Source organism: Jaculus jaculus, chromosome 4 (genome assembly GCF_020740685.1).
Source record: "Jaculus jaculus isolate mJacJac1 chromosome 4, mJacJac1.mat.Y.cur, whole genome shotgun sequence".
In the NCBI taxonomy this organism is placed as follows: Eukaryota; Metazoa; Chordata; class Mammalia; order Rodentia; family Dipodidae; genus Jaculus; species Jaculus jaculus.
The window spans coordinates 65,974,369-66,000,444 of record NC_059105.1 but is presented as its reverse complement, the minus strand read 5'-3'; the positions used below and the strand labels follow the sequence as shown (position 1 = coordinate 66,000,444).

Genomic DNA, 26,076 nt, shown 5'->3' with positions numbered 1-26,076 from the left:
AATAGATTATGACCACTGTGGGAAAGACAGCTCATAGACTAATTCAGTTCGAAGCAGGAAACTTGGATATTAAAGGATATATAAAGGTAAAAAAGTTAATACTGATCAGTACTTCTGATTTCACATGTGTTCACATTCTTGTATATAACTTAAAGGTTAAAGACAGAAGCTAGAATTTGTTGACAAGTGAATAATTTAATAATTTGAGTAATTACATAATATCAGATCTGACTATAGTCAGTAATTAATGGGAAAAAAGTGAATTCTAACTCCTCTTCAGTATATTCAGAATACTAATGTAATGGAGGAGGTAAGAATCACCCAGATTTCCCCAAACCTGTGTTGATAGCTATACTGTTTTTGTATTTCCTCTGAGCTTTTCTTCCTTGGTACAGAGTTTCTTATTGTTTGTTTTTTGTTTTGTTTTGTTTTGTTTTGTTTTTTACTTGAGATTTGATCTCTGCTTAATTTCTTCCTGTTTTGTAACACAATGATTAACTATTTCCATGTAGAAATGAAATTGGGAAAAACTAAAAGAAATTATAAAACCTATTTCCTTTCAAGCAAAATGAGAGCTTAAAACCTGCATCTTCCTGTCTATTTGCAATTTGACTTGTTGTGGCGCTTTGCAAACTTTTGGTTGTGATTTACTCTGTTGTTCATAAATTTTGGCAACTATGCCGGAGCCAAATCTGCCATTAAATAAGTCCTCATGTAATTCTTCACACTCGGGTATTTCACTAATCATTTACCCCCTGTACAGTACCAACTAATTTTGTGGTATCTATTCCCCTGATTTAAATTGGTCCTAATTTCTCTTTTTACTTCTGTCCTTTCTTCCCCTTTGATAGCCTCTCTTGCCTCTTACTGCAAGAATGTCTGAGGAGTCTTACTTTGAATCTAAAACAGAGGAGTCAAACAGTGCAGAGATGTCATGTCAGATCACAGCAGCAAGTAACGGGGAGGGCCATGGCATGAACCCAAGTCTACAGGCCATGATGCTGATGGGCTTTGGGGATATCTTCTCAATGAACAAAGCAGGAGCTGTGCTGCATTCTGGGATGCAGATAAACTTGCAAGCCAAGCAGAATTCCTCCAAAACCACATCTAAGAGAAGGGGGAAGAAGGTCAACATGGCCCTGGGGTTCAGTGATTTTGACTTGTCAGAAGGTGATGATGATGATGATGACGGAGAGGAGGAGGAGAATGACATGGAGAATAATAGTGAATGAAAGCAGAAAGTAATAAAGTTGAAATTGTTCAAAAAAAAAAAAAAAAGAAGAAGAAACTCATTATCTAGCATATGGAGGCAGAGCACCAAGCAGTGCATTTGTAGGCCAATCAGATGTACATGACAATAATGTCTTTATCAGTTTTATTTTTGCTTTCAGAAAAATGAGGGGCTGGGTGAAATTAAGCCAAAAGGTATAATTATGAGTCATCAAATGTGGTGCCTGATTATAGAAATTTACGATTGTATAACAGTATAGTATTTTTAAACTAAAGACATTAGCCATTTCTTTTTTGATGAATATTGTATAGTTTGTATTCAACTTTACTCCCCTTACTCAGTTGTTTGAGAAAACATACATTGTGAACAAGCACTCTTGACTCTTAATTCGTTGATACTTGGTTCTTTGTAACTATTTTTTTCTTGTGACAATACATCATAATGGCAGAAATGATTCATAATGCAGGGCATGGTGGTACACACCTTTACTTTAATCCTAGCACTGGGGAAGCAGAGGTAGAAGGATCACCAAGGCCTTTCCTGAGACTACATAGTGAATTCCAGGTCAGCCTGGGCTAGAGTGAGACCATGAAGAAAAAAAAAAAGAAGAAGAAGAAATGATTGATAAAATTATAAAATCCAGCCACAAAAAAAATAAAGCGATGAAAGATTTTTAACAAAATTCTTCCTCAGAAATACCTAGTGCCAAGAATTTTTAATAACACTTAGACCTGAGAGGTATTCTCAGTAGCTGCCCTTGAAGGAGGATGACTCGGATCTGAAGCAAGCAGTAGACATTGCAGGCTTGAACCCCTGTGCTCACCCTCACATCCTAACCAAGCACGCTGTCCTCTAGGCTGAGCTTGTACTCGGGACAGACGCGTGGTCTTAGAGGGTGCTTCCAGGTATGAGCATGCTGAGCACGTGCCTGCTCTCTACATCCAATAAGGGCACTCTGTATCTTTGTCTTCTAGAGGGGCATAATAATCCTAGCCTCTAAACATACCTATGTACAGGAAAAAGTGAATATTATAAAAGAAACAGCAAAGTTTTCCTACTTAGGCACATGTACATTCTGAAGAAGCCTTTCTAAACCAAATCTAACTGATCAGAGTCGTTTTGTGTTGTTGGGTTTTTTTTGTGGGGGAGTTTGTGACCATGCTGTATGAGGCTGTTGTTTCAGAGAAATAGATATACGTGCCACTTACTATGACAACCTGCTACCCAGAGATAGTCTCAAAAGCTTTAACCTATAAACACTTACAAACTATAATTAGATATAGAAAGGCAAGAGAACAAAGCCTTTTTTCCATTTAAATCAGAAAGTAGTGTCATTTGTGTGACTATGCAACTAGAATACTGTTGGTGCTTTGTATATGGAAGCGTTAAGAAAGGCTAACACTGGCTAGGTATAGTAGCTCACACCCATAGTCTCAGCACTGGGGAGGCTGAGGCAGGAAAAACTGAGTTCAGTGCAAGGTAGCTTAAGCTACATAGCACGAACTTGTTGAAGGAAGAAAGGAGGGAAGGGAAGAAAAGGGAAGGGAAGGGAAGGGAAGGGAAGGGAAGGGAAGGGAAGGGAAGGGAAGGGAAGGGAAGGGAAGGGAAGGGAAGGGAAGGGAAGGGAAGGGAAGGGAAGGGAAGGGAAGGGAAGGGAAGGGAAAGGAAGGGGGGAGGGAAGGAAAGGAGGAAGAGAAAAGATTAGATATTATCTAATGCCATTATATCCAGTATTATGTCCTGGTATCTTCAATCCTATGTCATTTGGCATTTGAGATGTGTGCTTCAATCCCCCCCCCCCAAACAAAGAATGGAATAGTGCCAACAAATGGCCAGTGTGCTGTGGTTTTATCTGGGGAAAAAAATCACTATCACAGTATTCTGGGTACCTGACTGCTATTAATTCATTGTTAGCATGGGAATAATGCTAACCTATTTCAGAGAGAATATTGGGTCAAAAGCATTTAAATGCATAGCACAGCCACTAGGCCCTGGACAGGTGCCAGTTAAAATCAGCGACTATTAAAGATACTGAAACCCTTATGGGAAACAACTATCATTGTATACTTGCTTAATAGAATGAAAATAAGTCGACAGTGGATAGCTTTCTTATTCTAATTTGGTTGCTCTTGGAGCCTGTGTGTCATGACCAGGTGCCCCTGCTCTGAGGTGTTTGCAGTCTGTGCCCCCACCCACAGACTGTAGGTGATCCTCTGCCTCAGAATGTGAGTCCCCTTCATGCCTATTTTGTGTGATTTTCTGTGCAGTTGTAAATCTAGATGTGTCTGCACATGCCTGGGCAGTCTGTATGTGCAGAAGTACTGAATAACTAGCCAGTCCACTCAAACAGTCTTAGAGTGTATGGGATGCCTTGCATCACCAGCTTTCCAGCCTGTGCTGGGGAACCTAAAAGAGAGAGCAGAAGTTTTGAGGTCTTATAGTTCTTCACATACCTTCCTAGGCAAAGGTGAATCATTCATTCAACAACAGCTCCTGCTATTGGCCAGTTTCTAGGGAACACCTTGCTGGCTCTCTGTGCTCAGGGAGTCTGCATGCTCATGAGAAGGGATCAACAGTCAATAAAATATGCAGCATATAGAGTATGAAAATTGGCCTCATGCTGCAAAACAAAGCAAGGAGGGAGGATAAAACTAGTGGGCTGGTGCTAAGGGTTTCAGAGAGTGGTCTGGAAAAGTCCCACTGATACGGGACATTTGAACAAAGCTGAGGAAGGCAAGGGTGTCTATAGGTGGGAGGATCTATGTCTTTTGTGGAATACAAACCTCACTTTCCACAAGAGCAGGCAGGAATAAGTTTAGAACTATAAGTGGGATGAAGCTGACGTAATTTATACATAAATCATATGGTTCTATGTAAAGTTTTAGCATGTCAACAACAGCCACGTAAGAGTGCCAGTAGGGAAACATTCTGGACTCTATACCCAGGCCAAGGCTTCCCATTCCTGAGGCAGTGTTCCCCATCTCCTGACTGCTGCCATTTTCCCCACCAAAAGCGCGAGTTGGGCATGGCCCCACAGCGTGCGCTGGAGAAGCCTGCTACTTAGGCACAGCAGAACTGGCCTCAGTGACCTCAGCTTGTCATTGTCTCTCCCTGGATTCTGCTAAATGACTTCACTATTGTACTTTCTGCTCCAAGTCAGTGTCCTTCTGGTGGTTTGAAAAATATTCAGACATCCCTGGAACCTGATGAATTCAAACAGAATTCTAGTGTTCTCAATCTATCTAAAAAGGTTTTTGGAAGACTTTAGATTCCATTGTGTTTAAAAGCCATGTCTGTTATCCATGTGCAGAATTTCTAATGCTGACATTAATTGTGTAGCTTACAACTCACTTTTCAGGTCAATTTTTTTTGTGTGTTTTTTTTTTTTTTGTTTTGTTTTGTTTTTTGTTTTTCAAGGTAGGGTCTCACTCTAGCCCAGGCTAACCTGGAATTCACTATGGAGTCTCAGGGTGGCCTTGGACTCACAACAATCCTCCTACTTCTGCCTCCTGAGTGCTGGGAGTAAAGGCATGCACCACCACGCCCAGCTCAGGTCAATTTTTGAGATGGCAAAATAATCTGTGTTGGACTTGATTTACAAAAAATGTATACTTCAAAAGAAAAGAGTTTTAAAAATACTGAGAACTTTAAAGGCTCCAAATGAGAATTCAAACTCTAAATTGTGGTGATAATTGTCAGTCATACCATTGAAAGCATCATCTTTTACCTTCTGTGCTTGACTCATGAAGTCAAATGTGTGACATCCGCAGCAGTTCTCAGCTGGAAAGGTGTTTGGGGATGAAGGCACATTTTCACTTGTCACGGTGGGCAGAGCAGCGCTTAGCCCCTCAGACTGGTGACATTATGCTTCCTAGGGGTGGTCCCACCCTGCAGAGAATCCATCCAGACCACCACAGCAGCCCTGTCCTTTTACCACCGAGGAGCTTGTTAAGCCTGGCAGTGCCAGAATTCCATTTCTACTGTCTTTCCCAAACAAATTCCCCAAGTTTTCTAAATAGCCTATTCAAAATAATGACTACCCCATCTGCCTTTTGTAAGTTTGTGCCTTTATCTCAAATAATCATTTCAGGGCTTCTTCCCCCTTTTGTTGCTGGTTACTTTATGAAATATCAGAATTCATGATAGGGCAGGGAGACTATCCTATTCCGGTACTTCCATAATAGGCAAAGAGAGAAAAGCCTCATTGAGGTAGCTACAGTTCTGCAAGGGAGCCAAGTTAATTTAAAATGTCCCTTTCCTAATAATCTTCACCTAAAACAAAATCAGATTGTAGTTTTTTACACAAATAATGAATGAAATTAAGGTTGAAGGTGTATACTTTTGATGGCCTGGAAATATTGAGAGCTAGTTTTTAACTAGAGTGTTTTTTTTCTTTTCTTTTCTTTTTTTTTAACATGCAATGAATTTGTTAGACTTTAAATACCAGCTGAGGTATTCAGACTTGATGCCCATTAAAATCAAAGGGATTTGGGGAAAGGGGAAATATTCAGAGGAGATCCAGATCTTCCTAATACTAAGACTTCCCTTAGTGTTACTATGTATATACGTTCAGTTTTTATTAGAATGATGAGTTTTATGGGACAGTTTTGAAACTTAGTCTGAGTTAAATACTGATACTTGTTTGGAGTTTTCTTACACTCGACCTGCAGCTTTATGAAGCAAGTAGTCTCAGTGTGCCACATCTGCATCAGAGCTTTATTTTTTCTATAATTGGGCACCTTCTGCTGCTTTTGAGTAAGACTGTCTTCCTGTGCAGATTGGAAGCATTTCTAGGGAGTAGACTTCTGACCGTAACACAGCCTGCAAACTCCAGCCATAGCATTTCTGTAATGAAAAGTGAGTGTCTACCAGGAAATCTGGAGCATGGGGTGCTTTCTCAGACCCCAACTTTGTGTGCACTTTTTGCCTCTGAGAAACTTTCTAGCATGTGATTAATTACTTGAAGACTAGAGTTTTGGGCACCTACATTAATTATTTTATATTGTGTGCAGAACAGTATATCTTTTAATTCAGATATGATACCCTGCACAGATTGCTTTTGTACTATTAGAAAATATTTATATTCTTTTGAGTGTGAGCTTTGAATAGATATCATTATCACTTTATTGTTTTTCAACAAAAATCTTCTCTCAATTATTCTCTTGCAATGTGATTCTGAACAAGTCCTATGCCAAATATCATGTAAAATGTTTGTATGGAAGATTAAATTTTACTCTTCGTGGGAGACTATTCAGTTACTGACTTCATAGTTGGAATTTGATATTCCAGCACAAAGTCCACAATGTATCCAGAAATCCAAGTTGGTGTCATACATTTCATTTTGATGTGAACTTTTCTTTGCTTTCTTTTGTTCTAAAAACTCCATTTTGCAATAAACATTTTGACAGTAAATCCCTTTGTTATGTGTTGCTATGTATATAAGATCTTTGTTAGATTGTATTCCCAACATCCTTTGAAAACATCGGTGTCACACACATGCACCTGAGTGCTAACTTTGCTCTCCTGAAGACAGTTGAAGTATAAATAATGAATGTGTAAAGTAATGGGGCAGTCATGAGGGATTTTTTTTTTTTTAATCCCCAAAGAAAACAGAAAAGCTTAGAATTTCGCCTACAGCAGATATACTGGTATGTTAACAAGGCTCAGGAAACATGAAGGAGATGGTAAGCCACCATGTGGCTGGAGATCATTAACTTTCATCACCCTTGCCAAATTCAAACCGTCTTGCAGCAGCGCATGGTTCCAGCCATGCTCCCACTGACCCCTGCCTGCTTCCCGCAGCCTCCTGGCAGCTCGGGCTGCGTCCAGGGCCTGTCCTGTGGCACCATGTTGACAGCTACCACAGAGATCGCTGCTCTCCTTTGCACAGAAAAACCAGAGGCGCTGGTTGTTTCGTTGGCAACCTTTTTTTCAGGAAATACTGTATTTCTCAATTTTGTTTAGTATACAACATTTGGAAATTAGGTAAAAGTCAAAACATCAAATGCATGCATGCTTCCTCCAAAGGTCTGCCTTAATTCAGGGAAACAGTTCTATAACGCAAGGCTGGGGTTTCTTGAACGAGTCGAAAAGCTCCCTCTTTCGCGTTGATGTCCATGACGGGAGAAGGGAGGTGTTATGTTCCTGCAGTTGTACGCAGCTGCCCTGGGAGGAGATAGAACTTGCCGTGCATTTTCTTTGATCAAGTTCAGCTTCAACCTTTTTCTCTTCCACATTATTAAAGCAGGTGAGTGTCTGACGACTGCAACATACCGCAGTGTCTCAGAGGAGGGAAGAGGTAATCCTTGAGGGAACTAAAGCACCCAGGGGAGATAATGCATGGAGAATAATATTCGTTTAAGCACACACTCTATGTTCCTGAAGCAGCTTGTGTATGGTTTGGTTGCATATCCTCAAATCCTGCACATTCATATTTGTTTTAATCATTGAGTTTTTTCAAACATTGTTTTTTTTTTCAAACATTGTTTTTTTTTTTTTTATTTGAGAGCGACAGACACAGAGAGAAAGACAGATAGAGGGAGAGAGAGAATGGGCGCGCCAGGGCTTCCAGCCTCTGCAAACGAACTCCAGACGCGTGCGCCCCCTTGTGCATCTGGCTAATGTGGGACCTGGGGAACCGAGCCTCGAACCGGGGTCCTTAGGCTTCACAGGCAAGCGCTTAACCGCTAAGCCATCTCTCCAGCCCTTTTTTTTTCTTTCAAACATTGGTTTTTTTTTTTTAATTTTTTATTTATTTATTTGAGAGTGACAGACACAGAGAGAAAGACAGATAGAGGGAGAGAGAGAAATCATTGAGTTTTTGAACACAAAATCTACTCTGCCACCCCCTCCTGCCTGCCTCCCCCACCCTCCCACTTTTCCTGCAACACAAGCTCGCTGCATCCTGTTAAGTGAACATGCCACACCCACTGCCCTCTCACCTGGCATCACCTCTCTGCTGCCTGCAGTACCAACTCAAGCCATTGCCTTCCATCTCCCATCATATGCTCGGGAACCCTGGCGAAAGCACTGGGTTTTGTTCACCCTTTGGCACTGACCTGATCAATCTGTTTGTTGAGTGCATGCATCCTTCCATTTCATTCATTCTGTTAGATAGTTCAATCAAATTTAACAGGCATTGTATGCTAGACCCTGAGTAAATCATGAAGGGAGTGTCCTTGGTCTCTCCAGTGTGTAATCTATGCCTGATTCACCCTCATGTCTAGTAAAATTCCTTAAAGGAGCTGCGCCTAACAGTTTTGAACATGCAAATGCAAAATAAATGCCTGCAGTGTAGCAAGATTAACTCTCCACCACCAGATTGTCAGGCTGATAGTAAAAGCAACAAAACTTTCCAGCTCACCCATGAAAAGTCTCATTTGTAACAGGTTGGGTGACACTCTGGTAAGTTTTCTCAGTGGTGATTCAACCATTAGACAATGTAAGCTACTTAAAGCGAATAGCTATACCACACTCTAAGCCCATATGTCATGGACTTGTTCAAGTTAAGTACATATTTGTTATTTAGACTGTTTCATGGGACACACTGATGTGAGAAGCTCTTTGGCTGTGGGCATGGCACATGCTGAAGTGCTCTGCATGTCTTCATTCTAGTGTGTCCCTGACAGGGAGGTGTTTCAGTTGCCATTAGAGCAACTCTATACCCAGGGTTCCTGAGAGCAGCTCCAATTTCACATGTCCTGTTTCTTCCATGGGTTCTGGTATTTGGTTAGACATAATACAAGCCAAAGATTAAACGCTAGGGAATCCCCCTGTGAAAACAGCAATAACAAGTCATCTGGTTACCAAGTGGTCGCTTTGACATTTCCATTGGTAACCGATCCTCATGTTGGCTGGAAATTCTAAGGCAGGCTCTGGTATCTGGTGAATGTCAGAAATTCCTTGATGCTAAAACCCTCTTGTGAGATATAAAACCTTTCCTGCTGGGCCACATACCAAGAGAAGAACATACCAAGTTTTACAAAGTCCCCCTGAAGCGGCTCACAAAAGAGAATGGAATGCTGCCAGGAATTACGTATATCACTGGCTTCTGGAGTCAGAATCCTTGAAGCCCTGAGAAAGTCCTCTGAAGGTCAGGGAAACGTCCACTCAGCCTAACCTGCAAGAGGAGCCAAGCCAGAGCAGCAGCTGAGAGCTGAGACGAGAGGAGAGACCAAGAGACGAGGGTAACAGTACTTCCTTTTTCATTTCATTCATATCTCCCACACAGCTGCTGCCTTCCTTTGAAATCGGTGCATGGACTGAAGACGATGTGGTAAGCTGCTGCTGTTCATGCCTCATTGGACCTGGGCAGGGAGTTCATAAACTTGTCCACAAGTTTAAAAACGTAGCTAAAGGGCTAGAGAGCTGGCTTGGTGGTTAAGCCAAAGGATCCCAGTTCGATTCTCCAGGACCCATGTAAGCCAGATGCACAAGGGGGCACATGCATCTGGAATTCATTTACAGTGGATGGAGGCCCTGTTGTACCCATTCTCTCTCTCTCCCTCTCTCTTTCTCTCTGTCTTTCTATCTCAAGTAAGTAGTTAAATAAGTAAAACATATTTTTTAAATGCAGCTAAAGAGAGTTCGGGTACTAGGAAAATCTAACCAACAGAAGTTGATAGAGCCCTCTTTTAACAAAAAATATTATATACATATATATATCATACAGTTGTCATATATATGATAACTGAAAATAAGGATTCCATAGCAAAACATGTATCTCTTCAAATCTCATTAAAGGGTCCCTCAAAATACTCCAGAATACAATAAATATTAATAACTAAAATAAAGCTATGGCCTAGGAAATCAAATAAGCATGCTTGAAAAAATTGATCTTTTTCATTTTCCTAAACCGTCGCATGCAGGCTTGAGTGAGCCACCGTGGAGAAGGTGGCACAGGAAGTGATGGGCTGACCTCCCTGCATGGAGTTTCTGCTCTCCTTGGGCCCGCTCCCTAGCTGCCACCCTTACTTTAGGCTTTCCTGGAGGAACAGCACTGGAGCTTGCAGTCATCCCGCAGAGCTGCAGCCAGGGAGCTTCACATCACTGAGAGGCTGCAGACAGAGTGCTTAATCAAAGGAGCCCAGCATGTTGTGCTCTGGGTAGAACCCCTGAGGAGCAATCCCATCCTGGTGTGTCTCCGTACCTTTATATAATGACAAAAGCAGTTTGAGAACTGCTGATCAGAGACCTCAGGGGCTCGGGTCTGTCTAGATCCATTTCACAAACTCAGTGGCACCATTACAGGAAGAGAGTAAAGATGGAATGCCAGCCATACCAAGGATGGGCCCCACCCTAGGAAACAGGCCAGGTGCCATAACGTGCCTCAAGGAAAAGACTTCTGGCTGAAACTCTGGAAGGGCTATTACATAACTCAACCTGATGAGGGGGCCAGGGCATGCCCCTCTGTCCCCTGTATCATTGTGAAGACAAGCTTCCTATGGCATCAGGCAGCCATGTTTGCTTTGCAGCATGTGGTCCCTTTGTCTCTTCTCATTCCCTAAGCCCCGGGCCCCACTTGCATAACCTCTTTCTCCCAGCCACAACCGTGGCCCTTCTCTTTCTAAAAGAAATGGATGCAAGTACTGAGTTCCAGAGCTATTTTTAGTCTTTGATCTGATGTTGCGTGATTTCCAAGCCATTTAAAGAAAAGTCTGGTGTCAAGGGCCCCAAGAACCAAGGGACTGAGTCTAACCTCTTGTCCATGTGTCCACCAAGGTAAAATCTAGCAGTGGCCACCAATGAACAGGTGCCAAGTGAGATACAGGGACCAAGGACCTAGATCTTGCAGCCTTGCTATGGGCAAGAAGCTCCAATCATTGTCATGTGTATGGCATGTGGCCATCGTGACCTGACAGGCCTGACACAGATGCCTCATTCTGACATCTCTGTCCACTGCCTCATGGTCCCTATTGCTCATGTGGTTTCTAAATGTGGGACCTTCAGCAGTCCAGGGGCCACCTGCACATCAGTACAAAAGTGACTCTAAGAACCCTCTTAGGAAGATTTAACATATCCCCCCAAGGAAATCTTTCAACTGTCCAAGACCTCCTTTGGGAGGAATATCTCCAACTTGAGAGCTTGGGGTTTTAAAAGTATGAACAGAAACTCTTCCAGCTTACTTTGTGGCTAAGTGAGAGCTATTTGAACTTATTGAAAGCTGTGTGTTTTGCTGTTAAGAATGGCCATTACCCATATATGTGAACTTTCCAAACCATGTATGTCCTCTCTTCACAGTATTTTTGGGTTCAGCAGCTCGTCGGAAAAGGCAAGTGGAATAAGTTACCTTCTTATTCATGGAGTTCACTTTGTTGTGGAAGTGATTTATCTCATTTCCTTCTGCCTTCTGCTCACCCCCCTCCACCCTCTTCCCAGGTGACTCTTCAGTAGAAATGAGTAGCTATGCCAGCTTGTTTAAGGAAAACAACATCACAGGCAAACGGCTGCTGCTTCTGGAGGAGGAAGACTTGAAAGACATGGGCATTGTCTCCAGGGGACATATCATTCATTTTAAGGTAGTTGGGAAGGGTATATCATCAACAAATCTGAGCACCCGTTGCTAGCACCTACGGGTGCTGACGGAGTTGTGCTGAAATGCCTCCGTACATGTCCATAGCCAGCGCCTCCCTGTGCCGCCCAGCACCCACCTCATAACCCAACAACAAACAGATTGCCATCTGACATAGCAGGAGGAGCCTGGGTACACTGGCATATTACCCCTGTGCCTCTAGTCTCATGGGGAAGATGGCATTCAGGCAGCACTGCACAATAACAACTGTGAGAAATGTCACCAAAGGAGAGGTGCACTGAGATGAAGAAGGAAGGGGGAAGGGGTTGAACACCGAGGACAAGTAGTACTTAACCAGGTGAAGGGATAAAGCAGAGCTTGTTTTTTGGGGAGACCCTCTGTCAGAGGAAAGGCCTGTGTGGAGGACTGAGCTTAGTGGACCCAGAGATCCAAAAATATGGCAGGATGGTACATAGAGAGCACCCACCGCACCCAGCACTAGCGGGGGAGGGGCGTCATCACTCCACTCAATGCTGGGGAGGCCGGACATCACCCAGGACTAGCGGGGCGGGGGGGGGGGGTCATCACTCCACTCAATGTTGAGTAGGCCCAACATCTTGGGAGAATCCTAAGAACCTTTGGCCTGTGCATGGCCCAAGCTCAAACTAGGCTTCCACCCCCATCCAAAGTCATGGGAATATGTGTGCAAGAAGTCTCTGTATTTATTACATGGGACAAAAACCACCATCAGTGGTGAGGGGACTGAAACACACATCGACCCTGTCACCCTCGGCAGCCTGTGGAGTTTTCCTAGACTTGTAGGAACCTTAACTTAGGCACACCCAGGAAAAGGAAAACCCAGTGTGAAGCCATGTTAGAAGTTTAGTAAGAAAGGCCCTCAAGAAGAGAATGCAATCATACCCAAGAGATGGGAGGAAGGATGCAAAGAAGAGAAGACAGTTTCCTATCCAAATCCCAACCTCCACAGAGGTTCTCTCAACATGCCAACAAGTTCTCCTTTACTCAGAGCTATCACCCTGGCTTATCTATGTAAGTCCAATTAAGATGCAAAGGAAATCTTTTCATTACACAGAGCCTGGATTTATGTTAGAACCATGTTTGCAGTCCCTTAGCACCTTGGGATAGGGTTGGGCGCTAAACCACCAGACCATCTGCAAGACAAAAGGGTGCCAGCCTAGCTTCCATCCTTCAAGGTGGACAAGAAAACACACGTGTGAACATTCATCCCAAACGCTGGCAAAAAATTTGCTCTAGGGCAGGAGAGATAGCTTAGCTGTTAAGGCACTTGCGTGCAAAGCCTAAGGAGCCATGTTCTACTCTCCAGATCCCACATAGCCGGACACACAAAGGTAGGGCAAGTGCAAGGTTGCACACACCCACTAGGTGGCACAAGCATCTGGAGATCAACTGCAGTGGCTGAGGCCCTGACACACCAACTCTGTCTGTCCATCTCTCTCTCTCACAAAATAAAACAATTTTTTTTTAAAAAAAAAAAAAAAAAGCAAATTTGCTCTACATGTGGCTTACATGTGCCACAATAGAAAAAAATATTTTCTGCAGTACAGAGGATTAGAGATCCAAGAGATACTTTGTAAATCTTGACCTATTTGGCAGGTGCCAAGTACGGCACTCCACTTCTCCTTTCCCTCTGCTATCTTTGTAAAAAGGACCACTTCCTTAAGGACAAGCCAGAGCAGAAGAGAGTGGCAGCTATGATACCTCGCAAAACCAGAAGTGCTTTAGTAGTCCCAGACATGGCCAGGGGCAACCCAAGCATCCCCTCTATTTGGTAGGTGTCATTAAGACAAGAAATACCCAACCTTACTCTTTCTAACTGATCAACTAAGTGAACATCTGCTGGCATCCAAAGGCATCCTTCCCTGAAGGTGTTTACATCCCAGAGAAAAGACAAGACACATGCACAGGCCGGAGGGATGGAAAGGAATTGAGTGGAGCGGAGTGCCCCCGTTCCCAGGGCCAGGGGGTTGGGTTGCTCCCTGCGTGGGGCAGGAGCAGCTCTCACACTGGCTGACGTGGAGCCAAGGTGGGCCAGTGCCTGGACTGCTGCCAGCTTCGGGCCGGAGGTCTGGAATGTGACCAACACTGGAAAGGTTTGAGAACTGGCCTGCTTAAACTTTGTTTCTAGAAACTTTACAGTGGATTAGAAAGGAGGGCCTGGATTCTGAAACCCTTTAGGAAGTTATAACAGTGGATAATGAGGCCTGGCTCCTTAGCAGAAATGCAAGTGGGGGGGGAGGGGGGACCTGTGAGAGAGCTGTGCATGGGTTCACGACAAAAAAAAAAACAAAAACACGAGATACGGGCATGTGCTACTTATGATAAGCCAGGAAACAATGCTCACGAAAGAACCCAGACCCAGAAGGCCACACTGATAGTCTGTATATATGAACTCTCCAGAATAGGTGAGCCTACAGAGTCAGAAAACAAGCTAGTGGCTGCCAGCGGAGTGGTGGCAAGGAGAGAAGGGGAGGGCATTTCTTAATGGGCACAGAGTCCCTGGGAGTGACGGAAAGTTTTGGAACTCACTGGAGAGGGAGTGTGACTGATGTGCACACTTTAAAGGGCTAATTTGTGGTATATGATTTTTCACTTCATTAAATAATACAAATAAGGAAATCCCAGCTCCGCTTAAACCCTTAACCAAGAACAGTCCTCCTCCAGGAAGCTGTCAGTCTTTGATAGCCAGTGTACCTTAAGAAGTAGTTGGGGGGCAGGGGGGAAGGCAGTGGTCCAGGAAGTAGGGGATGAAGAGAGCCTGGTGTGAAGAGCTATGGCATAGAATTGTGACCAAAAGGACCCAGTGTGGCAGAGGGGCACAGAGTCCCGCACGGCGAGGATGCTTTGATGCCAAGTAGCACCTGGGGTTGGGGGGCGGGGTGTCAGGGCAGGATCCTCCCCATGACCCAGAAGGTCTTCCCTGGGGGTCGGCCATCACTGTGACTTTAGCTCCTAGGTTGATAAAGACCTGACACACAGGGCTTGTTAGAGTTAGGGAGACAGTGTGGTTGGAGGAAAGCGCAGGGGAACTTGCCTTTCGGGAGAAGGCTAATTATGACCCACAGTGTATCGAGGTGTGAGGTGGGCTCCGGCCCAGTCAGAGAGGGCAAAGTGTGTGGCTTTAAGGTTCCTAGGGAGGCAGAGATATACCTTGAAGAAATGGATTCAAGGTCAGGTGCCATCATCAAATCCAGCTCGGCCACCCTATTCTTCAGGGTGTGGGCTAGAGCAGGTGTTAGGAGAGTCTCAGAGATCTTTCTGGATAAGAGGCACCTGGAAACTTGTACGAAGATCGACCCCAATTAATATGTGACTCGTGCAGTGTGACAGTGGTCACTCGTCCCTCCCTCTACATTGAGGGGTTTGCTACCTGGAAAATCTGTTTCCAGGGGTACGAGCTCCCCACTTAAGTGAGTGACGTGGTTAAGTGTCCATCTGTGCTCAGGAACATGGGCTCTTCGCCTCACTGCTGACACCAAGCTGCATTAGACAGGTCACCCATAGAATGCCACTAAGCCCAGCGGGAGCACAGGCGTTTTGAGAGGGGGGGATGAAGGGAAATGTGGGGACAGCTTGCTGCGGCAGACTTTGCGTATACTCTTTGGGCAATTCGGATGGACACGCTTCAAGGGGCCTTGGGGTGGGGCCCAGGGGCACTGCACACTAGGGATGCCCTCCTGGTGCTTGTCAGGACTATCTCCTGCTGGCACCTGAGCTAGCATGTGTGTGTGTGCGCGCACACACACACACACACACACACAGTGATAGTGAGAACCTGTCCTCATTCCCTGTGCCACTGAGGAAAGCACAGTCGTCACTGCCTACCTTCTCACAGAGTCTCTCAGCCCGAGAGGAGTGACAAACCTGGAAGGTGGCTCAGTATATCCACTATCCTTTTGCTACAAGGTGATCCCCGGTCTAACTAAGCCTGTCTGAGGCTCCCTTCTCCCCTGAGCCTGTGGCCCCCGTCCCATCCTAAAGATGATGGAGCATCCAGTTAAGTGTTCGTTACATTGTTGACATGGTTTCGTTGTGCCTTAGGGGGAAAAATGCATTTCGTTTTTCTCAGGTTAGCACTCGTGTACGTGAGCAGTTCACAGAAAAGCTGAGTAATAGCTGATGAATGTCAAAACCCTCATCAGTTAAGCTGTCCTCTCTCCTGCGACGTCTTGGTGCTCCCTTGCAGCACGCTGTCCTCTTGGTGAGGCTGCGGCTTCCTGATGGGCAGTGGTGGTCCATTCCTGTGCATGTTGTATGTGCTGGAACATTAACTCACCACTGTTACAGTCAGCTGGTGTTTGAAGAATGGTTTGATTTGTTGCTTAGTCTGTAGTTTACCATCTCGAAAATGCCTTCCTGTTCCTTTCAATAATTGTAAAGTGCCGGGCATGGCGGTGCACGCCTTTAATCCCAGCACTCGGGAGGCAGAGGTAGGAGGATCACTGTGAGTTCGAGGCCAGCCTGAGACTCCATAGTGAAATCCAGGTCAGCCCGAGCTACAGTGAGACCCTACCTTGAAAAATTTTAAAAACAAAATAATTGTAAAGTACTACTACTTTGAAGGCTTGGGTTTACTCTCAATGGACGACGGACACTAACATCACCCAAGATGTTTTATGAACTATGTAAATAAAGAATGCTTTTCCAGGGCTGGAGAGATGGCTTAGTGGTTAAGGCATTTGCGTGCAAAGCCAAAGGACCCAGGTTCGATTCCCCAGGATCCACGTGAGCCAGATGCACAAGTTGGCACATGTGTCTGAGTTCGTTTGCAGTGACTGAAGGCCCTGGTGCACCCAATGTCTCGCTCTCTCTTATCTGCCTCTCTCTCTCTAATAAATAGATAAATAAATAAATAACTTTTTTAAAAAGAATGTGTTTTATGTGCTCAGTAATTTTAACCTTCTCTTGGTATTATCAAATTATTAACAAGTCCTCTGCTTTTCTTTTTACAGTCAGCCATTGAGAAACTAACCCATGATTACCTGAACTTGTTTCACTTCCCACCACTAATTAAGGTAAGGTTCCCTTCTTATCAAAAGTATGCTACTTTTATTGACACAGTCACCTGCCGTGTCCACACCTGCATTTGCTGATGTCGGAAAATGTTCTTTGAAGTAAAATTTAATCATGTGTCCAACAAAGGACCCTTTGAAGCCTAGGATGTGAATAAGTTGAACATATGCATTCCCTGCAAGTTCAAATATTAACAGCACACCTAAGAACTGCTCATCTCACCAAAACCAAAGGTGAGGACCTCTGGCCTCCCACCTGGCTCTGGAAGTCACACAGCAGAGCTCTGGGTTATCACCTGCACTGGAGAGGGTGGGACGGTGATTGTTAGAGTGACATATTAGCCCCCCCCCCCCTTATCCATGGGAATACATTTCCAACACTTGTGGTTGCCTGAAAATGAATTTAGGACTGAGTCCTATACACAGTTTTCCCATATGTAAACATGCCTGGGATGGTGTTTAGTATACAAATTAAGCACAGTGTGAGATTAATAATAACCACCAAGAAAAATAGAATAATTGTAACAGTATGATTATGATAAAAGGTACTTTTAAAACTTTTGAGTTGTTTATTTCTAGGATTTTCCACTTAACATTTTTGGGCCACAGTTGACTACAGGTAACTGAAAGTACAGGAAGTAAAACATGGAGAGTGAAAGCCTACTGTTGTACTTAGCAAATTATTCTGAATATAGTCTAAAGGAAACGGGGTATGTCACCACAAAATTAGCAAGTAATACAGAGTTCTACTCATTCACTATCAACCAAGGTTCTCCATCTTTCAGCCCTGCATCCTCCACCCACACGCACTCTAGAAGCTGCAGAATTCCTTCTTGAAAACAATCTGTAAATACTCTGGGTGTCTTGAAACTTTCAAGTTAAACATCTCAGTGCATTTCCAAGTGCAGAGTGCATTTTTAAGACTGACTTGCACAATGCCAGATGCACTGTGACATTCATTCTGAAGCACAAAGTTTTCAAAGGTCTAATATGCCATTGCTCTTGCTTTAAGTTATTATAGCCTGTATAATAAGCCAAAAGTCAGCAGAAGTTAAATAGAGTAGAATGGGAAAACTAGCATTAAGAAATTACCTAAGGGGCTGGAGAGATGGTTTAACGGTTAAGGCACTTGTCTGTGAAGCCTAAGGACCTAGGTTCGATTTCCCAGGACCCATGTAAGCCAGATGCACATGGTGGTGCGTGCATTTGGAGTTTGTTTGCAGTGGTTAGGGAGAGGCCCTGGTATGCCCACTCTCCTCCCCCGCACCCCCATCTCAAATAACTAAGTAAAAATAAAATATTTTAATAAAAGAAATTACCTGCTTTACATGAGACTTAAAGGAAAGCTATCATCTTGAATAGTGGTATTTGGTTCTGTGTTTTAGGACTCAGGAGGTGAGCCTGAAGAAAATGAGGAAAAATTAGTGAACCTTGAACTTGTTTTTGGTTTTCACTTGAAACCAGGAACTGGCCCACAGGTAAATCATATTTCATATCCTTTGGGTAAATTTCAGTCTACTCTTTTCTTGACTGTAACTCGTGACTTTATACACCCACCCAGTTCACCTGGTAACTTGATTCTGGGTAAAGGTGTTGACTTTGTAAAGCAGAGTTTCACTGACAGGTTGCAAGCTGCCTCCAGAACTCAGTCTAGGAACCTTAGACTCTCCTTTAGTGAAGAACCCTGAGAGAGAGCCCCCCAACTCTTGAGCACAGCTTGCCACAAAGCATGAATGAAGGGAAAGGGAGTTCCAGGGGGACCTTACACTGCCCAGCCTCACACCCTCCTGGCTCTCGTACCATGAGTAAAGCCACACTTGAAAATGGAATGTAGGGGGCTGGAGAGATGGCTTAGTGGTTAAGCACTTGCCCGTGAAGCCTAAGGACCCCAGTTCGAGGCTCGACTCCCCAGGACCCATGTTAGCCAGATGCACAAGGGGGCGCATGCATCTGGAACTCATTTACAGTGGCTGGAGGCCCTGGCGTGCCCATTCTCTCTCTCTCTCTCTCTCTCTTTCTCTCTCATCTGTCGCTCTCAACTAAATAAATAAAAATTAAAAAAAAAAAAAAAAAAAAAAGAAAATGGAATGTAGGCAGTGTAGAGGTCTGAATTATCTGTCCAAATAGGGCGGCAGGACATTTGACCTACACTCATTTGCTGAGGCTTATAGTTAGGTCATTTTAGCCTGGGCGTGGGGGGAATGCCCAGGTAGCATATGAGTTAGACTTTTAATCAACTTGTGCTCCTTCAGTTTACCACACATAGCTCATAACTTCTACTAATTGGTTACTTAATTGTGTGCCAGGCAGACAGCATTTGTGGTAGTTACTTTTTCTGTCACTGAGAAACGCCTGACAAAAGCAACTTCAGAGAAGAAGGGTTGATTTGGGCTCCCAGTCAGTCCACCATGGCTGGAAGACAGGGCAGAGCAAGGAAGCTGCTCACCTCACATCCACACTCAGGATGCTTCCTCCTTTGTTCCCTCTTATTCAGTCCAAGACCCCAACCCATGGGGTAGTGCCACCCATACTCAGGGTGAGCCCTCTTCATTTAATTCTCTCCAAAAATGCCCTCACAGGGAACTGGTTCGGCAGTTAAGGCACTTGCCTGCAAAATGTAACGACCTGGGTTCAGTTCCCCGGTACCCACGTAAGACCAGATACACAAAGTGGCACATGCATCTGGAGTCTTCAATGGCTGGAGGCCCTGAAATGCCCATTCTCTCTATGTGTCACTCTTCTCTTCTCTTCTCTCTCTCTCTTTCTTTTTCTGCTTGCAAATAAATATTTAAGTGGGGGTGTGTGTGGAGAGATGGCTTAGCAGTTACCTGGAAAGCCAAAGGACCCAGATTTAATGCCCTAAGACCCACATAAGCCAGATACATAAAGTAGTGGATGCATCTAAAGGCCCTAGCATACCCATTCTCTCCCTCCCTCCCTCTCTCTACCTGCCTGTCTCTCTCAAATAAATAAATAAGTATCTAGAGCCAGGTGTGGTGGCACAGGCCATTAATCCAAGCACTTGAAAGGCAGAGGTAGGAGGATTACCGTGAGTTCGAGGCCACCATGAGGCTACATGGTGAATTCCAGGCCAGCCGGGGCTAGAATAAGACCCTATCTTAAAAAACCAAAAATGAAAGAAAGAGAGAAAGAGAGAGAGAAATAAGGAGGGAGGGAAGGAAAAAGGAAGGGAGAAAGGAAGAAAGAAGAAAAGAGAAGCCCTCACAGGCACTCCTAGGTGATTCTAAATCCAATTAAGTTAACAGTGAAGGTTACCTATCATAGTGCAAGCATTCCATCTTTCCTCCTTTGGCAAATGAGGAAACTGAGGTTCTGAGAGGCTAAGTGCCTTGACTGAGGGTTACATGGCCAGCAAGTAGCATGATAAGTATTTGAATATAGGCCTTTCTATCCCAAGAACCCTAGCTCTTAACTACTACACTTACTGAAATTTTCTTTTGAGGAGCCAAAGGTCTTTATCAGTATAACTCCTCATACCCATAGCTGGTTACTGAGGCAGTTCTAGGGCAGGCTTGGCTGGCCCACAGGCTACTGCTTAGTAAAACTTGCTAATCCCAAGCCAATCCCAGGAACTGGTACTGGGGAATGGTTAGAAGTTGTTAGGATGGTTGAATGTCACCCGGGGCCTTATAAGCTGCTCTGTCTAGACCCTGCTGGGGAGGTCTTGTCCACACCACTTTAAGCACCTTGACGCTTCTGCTAAATGGAATTGTATGTACCTTGTTTCAGCCATAGTACGTGGTTAAAGGAAAGCTGCTCTGCATCCTCTTAGAATCAGACAGAAACAGTTTAGAATCAGACAGAAACAGCATGGGAGATTAAGTTCCTTTCTCTCCTGTAACACGGACGGACCTTCTAACACTGACATTCTGTAGCTGTGGGCATCCCAAGTCTGCCTGATGGTAAACAAACTACACATATCAGTCTGCTTCCTTCATCCTCAATTACATCCATTGATTTATGAGTTCTCTTTGCTTTAACCTTTTTATGGCTCAGAGATTTCTTTGAGAAAGACTTGTCAAGAGGTCTCAAGCATGAAAATGTTTCAGTCAGTGAAGAAATGATGGTTAATGTGGAAAAATGGAAAAAAAATTTTTATTAAAAATTAGAAGCTAGGAAGATATTTAAGACTAAATACAGTGGTCTGTTTTAGCCAGAATTATATAGATTTCTTGAGCTCTGTTATCCACAAGCTTAAAGATCCCACAATTATTTGTTTTTTGTTTTTGTTTTTGTTTTTGTTTTTCAACGTAGGGTCTCACTCTGGCCCAAGCTGACCTGGAATTAACTATGTAGTCTCAGGGTGGCCTCGAACTCATGGCAGTCCTCCTACCTCTGCCTCCTGAGTGCTGGGATTAAAGGCATGCGCCACCACGCCTGGCTCAGATCCCACAACTTTTTAATAAAACTTATTTTTATTTATTTGCGTGTGAACACACATTGTGTGTGTGTGTATATGGATGTGTGAGGGTATCTTGCCCCTGCAAATGAAAGCCACTTTCTGGATCTCACTTTAGGTGGGTGTTGGGGAATTGAATCAAAGCTGACAGGCTTTACAAACAAGCACCTTTAACCACTGGCCATCTCCCCAGCCCAATACGTGATTATTCCTTGTGGGGTATGTGTGATTTTTTTTTTCTGGTCCTGGGAATCGAACCTAGGGCTTTGCACGTGCTAGGCAAGTACTTGACCACTGAGCTAACCCCCAATTCCTCCAAAGCTGCCCCTGGGTTATATGCCTAGTATAATAATTTCATTCATTCCTTCAGCAGACAGGCTGAGGACCTTCCGGGTGGCAGGCTTCTTGTTACATGCTCAAAGCACAAAGTCAAAAAGTATAGTCTGGGGTTGGAGAGATGGCTTACTGGTTAAGGCACTTGTCTGCAAAACCTAAGGACCCAGCTTCAGTTCCCCCATACTCACATAAGCCAGATGCACATGGTGGCGCTTACATCTGGAGTTTGTTTACAGTGGCTAGAGGCCCTGGCATACCCATTCTCATATTCTCCCCTCCCTTCTCTCTCTGTTTCTCCCCCCCACCACCACCAAATAAAATAAAATAAATAGATCATTGAGTAGTTACAGTACAACAGAGGGAATGTTTCCATTGCCATCCATATTATTTAATGGGCACGCACTGGATGCAAGTCTGCTAGAGATGAGAAAGAAGTGAGGAATGGTCTGAAATCCGCCTGATATACATGCTGTTTGACTAACGTTTGAAAATTGTGATTTATTTGGTAGAGAAAGGCATAGGAACAATGTGTGCAGAGCTCATTCATGAAGCCAGGCAAACACAGAGACTTTTCTTCTTGCCTTTGTTTCCATGAGACCTAACGACTCAACCCAAGCATCCTCCCCCTGGGACAGCAGAGCAGGGTGCAGGGGAGCAGTGTGAAGACAGTTGAGGCTGGAGAGGATATTGGTGACCACAGAAGGAACCCCCTGGTGTGCTAAGATGACTGAAGGGTTTGAGGCAGAGAGCAGGTAGAATCTGGACTGTGTAAAACATTTCTCAGAAGCAGAGGAAGGAGAATTGGGAAGGGGCAGACTAGAAGAAGAAAGATCTTTGAATAGATAGGTCAGAGAAGCAGGGTAAACGTGATGATGAAGAAAGAGCAAGGCAGGGGCAGCAGCCTGGCTCCCAGGACACTGAGACAGAATTACTGAGAGAGAGAGAGGGGCTAGGATGGGGCCAAAGGTTCCTAATACGGACACCAGGATAGATGGTGCTATAAAGGAACTGCTCAGAAGTAACCCCTACAGTGTGGATGTAACTCTAAGGTGCTAAATGCCTAAGAAAGTTATACAGGAGTGAGGTTAACTGGGGAAAGCTGTTTGGAAGGGTAAGTATTGAAGTGGACGTGAAGAGGTTGATGGACCATTGGAAAATAGTCATCTGATTATAATAAGTAAAATTTCTTTTTAGAGGATACTTCTTTCTGGAGATGTCAAATATTTTATTTCATCTCATTGATTTCAGTGATAATAAACCATAACAAGAGAAAGGGAGTGTCTAGAGGAGTGAGGTGAGAGCAGCCAGGGTCAGAAATTATGACCTTTGTTTTTCCCTTTGTGTTCAACATGTGCTAGCTGACATACCTGGCCTAAGATATTTATATCATCTACAAACTTAAATAAAACAATCATGGAATAGATTATGTCCCACTGTTAAAAGAGCCAATTATGCTAACCCATACCCTAGCATTATAAAGTACTTCTTCATAAATGTACTTTGAACTGAAATTCCAATTCACATGAAAGCCCCGTGACCAGCCTGGAGAGATAGCTCAGCTGTGCAGGGGTGGGGACCTGAGTTCCACTCCCAAAACCCATATAAAAAAGCAAGACATTACGTATACTTGTAATTCCGATGCTGGGGAGGTGCAGACAGGTGCTCATAACCAGTGGACTAACTTACCTGGCAAGTTCCAGGCCATGAGAGACCCTGTGTCAAAAGAAAAGCAAAGAAAGATGAATGGGGTTCCAGAGGAATGATACCCAAGGTTGTCCTTTGGCCTCCACACACATACATGCACATTTACCTGCATACACATGTGCACAGGCACATACATATACACACACATGTATGGACACATAGAAGAAAACTCTGTTCCATTGGCCCATTAACTAAGTTCTCATAAACCCATCTTTGAAATCCACTGTATGACTAGGATCAACCTTACAAGCAAAGTTGGAACTTTGAGAATTCTCTCCAGACCTAAGAGTTTTCAGATTAGAAACATTAACTTGTTCTTCCCTTTGCTTAAGTGGTAAAATGAGAGGTTTTTTTTCCTAAAAGGATTCACTGTACTAATGGATAGCAGTGATTCTTTTCATGAAGACAGCGGCAACCTCTTCCCTGTGCCTTGGGGAAAGACCACCCGGTAAACTAAAAGTAGTGTGTTGGTTACTTCTGTGTCACTGTGACAGAAATGCCGACCAGAAACCACTTAAGACAGAACAAATCTATTCCGACTCCTGGTTTTCGAGGGTTCCTTCATGGCAGGAAGGCATGGTGGTGCAATTCCATTCACGACAGTGAGAGAACATGCTAGAGCTATTTGTGTCATGATGGAGGACCAAGAAGCAGAGAGCACAACAGGAACTAGAGGATGGATGTCATGTACAAAGGCCCGCCACCAGTAACCTACTTTGACCGGGAATGCCCCACTTCCTGAAGACTCCGTATTCTCTCCCCAGAAGAGCCACCAGCAAGGGTCTGAGGGGGACATTTCAAGTGTCGTGGCATTTCAGTAACTTGAAGCCTACTAAGAACAAACAATGAAAATATGACTGTGTACACAACTTCACAAAGAGACACAGTGGAAAAACCCCTTTTCATTGTGTGATCCATCAACCTTTGTCCTAGGAACACAACTTAAATTATTTTCTTAACTTCATTTTTCTAGCAGATGGGATATGGCACAAAATGAGGTTGAGTTGCAGAACCTTGTAAGATGGTCCATACTCGAGTGCCTATGCCTGCTCTAGGAGTCAGGGCATCCGTACTGCCACCTGACCCATGATCTAGGTCTATCCTGCTGCCCCGCGGGAGAGCCCAGACCTAACCAGGACCCAGTCCCGGGCACAACACAGACCTACTGTCCCCTCCCCCCCACACACACACTGGAGAGCCAGGACCTAACCAGACCCTAGCCTTATGCCCACCAGTGGCTTTCTCCCACAAATGAAATGTGTTTTCTTTTTTTTTTTTTTTTTTACTTCCTTTCCTGAAACCACCTGGCAGGAAAAAAAAACATGTTTGAACCAAAGGCTCCACTGGAAATTTAAAGTAATAAACGAGAATGAGCTTTTACCCTACTTGACCTGTTTATAAGGAGTATGGTTAATTATTCATTGAAATAACATTATATCTTAAGGCATCCTAGAAGTTCTGGCAATGAAATTGGCAGAAATTGCGTCTTGCTCGTCTTGAATGCCTTCCATGTGAGGGGCAGGAAATGCCTGGGACATACCTCATACTTCTGGCAGACACTTTGCAAGCATGTTTTATTCCATTGTCGCAACTCAACATGATGGGGAGCAGCAACCCTGTATTAGCGTCCCTGGGAAGAAACCCAAGAGAGGTGAAGTGGCTTGGCCGGAGCCTCCATTTGCTGAGAGGCAGGTCCAGCCCTCACCACCTGGAAGGGCCATCAGTCCTCCAAGGATGAACGCTAGTGATCAGTTGGGTTTAGACACTTCCTACTACATTACTACAATTTTTGTTTTGTGTAGAAAATACCCTGTGCTTTGCACTGTAAAGCCTTTGGCTTGATACAAAAGGAACGCAGCTTCCAGACCTCAGGCAGCTTCACGCACTCCCCAGGGCTGCAACCACCCTTTTTTATTGAAACATTCAGCTGCATAGGGTTTATTATTATATCTCTTATCAGCTCACCAGTCAGGAATATTGATGCTCAAATTGCCAAGGGATAAAGTATCAAATCACCCAGCAGTTTTCTCACCAAGCTCTTTCTGAGACTTTGTGTCATAAAAATTCAAAAGCAGAGTAAGCCAGGAACTACTGGGGAGTCATCCACTGTTTTGTGAGTGCCAAACAGTCAGTCTTTATCCCTGAGTCCTTATTTACCACACACACACACACACACACACACACACACACACACACACATGCGCGCGCCCACGCACGCACCCATGGAACAGAAGAAATCTGACAGAGGCTGTGTGCCTGTGGCTCTCAGGTGACCTACTGTCATAGGTGACAGATCAGGGTTAGAGGAGGAGCTGACCCAGCACTCGATCGCCCTCCCTCTCTCTCTCTCTCTCTCTCTCTCTCTCTCTCTCTCTCTCTCTCTCCCAGCATTCCCCAACAGTGGACCCTTAAATGGAAATCTGCTTCTAGGTCAAGCCTTACCTTCCAAATGACTACCACTTCCAATCTCCTTTTGGGAAGTGTTTGGAGGGCTCAGGAGGACCTGGAAGAGAAAATGAAAGGGACATTTTGCAGCAGACTGGTGCCGCCCCGCAGGAGGATGCTTCCCTTCTGCCTCTGTTCCTCAGCCTCCCCCAGCCTTGGCCTGGGAGCTGCTGGCTGCTTCTCCACCCACAACCAAAGTGGTTCAGTCAACAGCTCTGCTTCTCAGTCTGTAGGTTAGAGCTTGCTGCTACCACTGCTTCACACTTGCATTGTACTGAGCCTTTATTATACCACTTGTGAAGTGTTGCATTTCACAAACTTCACTGAATCTCCAGGCCCTTTCTCAGAGCACTATAAATATCAAAAGCTGTCAAATAGA

General features: G+C 44.3%; 1 protein-coding gene across 6 annotated transcripts in view; it reads left to right on the top strand.

The window, feature by feature from the left end:
* Map3k20 (mitogen-activated protein kinase kinase kinase 20) overlaps positions 1–26,076 on the top strand; it is a 188,993-nt gene that overhangs the window by 133,237 nt on the left and 29,680 nt on the right. For 5 of the 6 annotated variants that reach the window (XM_045146950.1, XM_045146949.1, XM_045146948.1 and 2 more), the window contains exons 12-16: positions 9,462–9,506; positions 11,471–11,501; positions 11,609–11,748; positions 16,733–16,795; positions 18,178–18,270. In XM_045146950.1, coding sequence (XP_045002885.1) covers positions 9,462–9,506; positions 11,471–11,501; positions 11,609–11,748; positions 16,733–16,795; positions 18,178–18,270 — 372 coding nt within the window. Of the gene's footprint in view, positions 1–851; positions 1,602–9,461; positions 9,507–11,470; positions 11,502–11,608; positions 11,749–16,732; positions 16,796–18,177; positions 18,271–26,076 lie in introns of those variants that run through there. The other variant, XM_004660334.3, reaches the window with a different exon arrangement.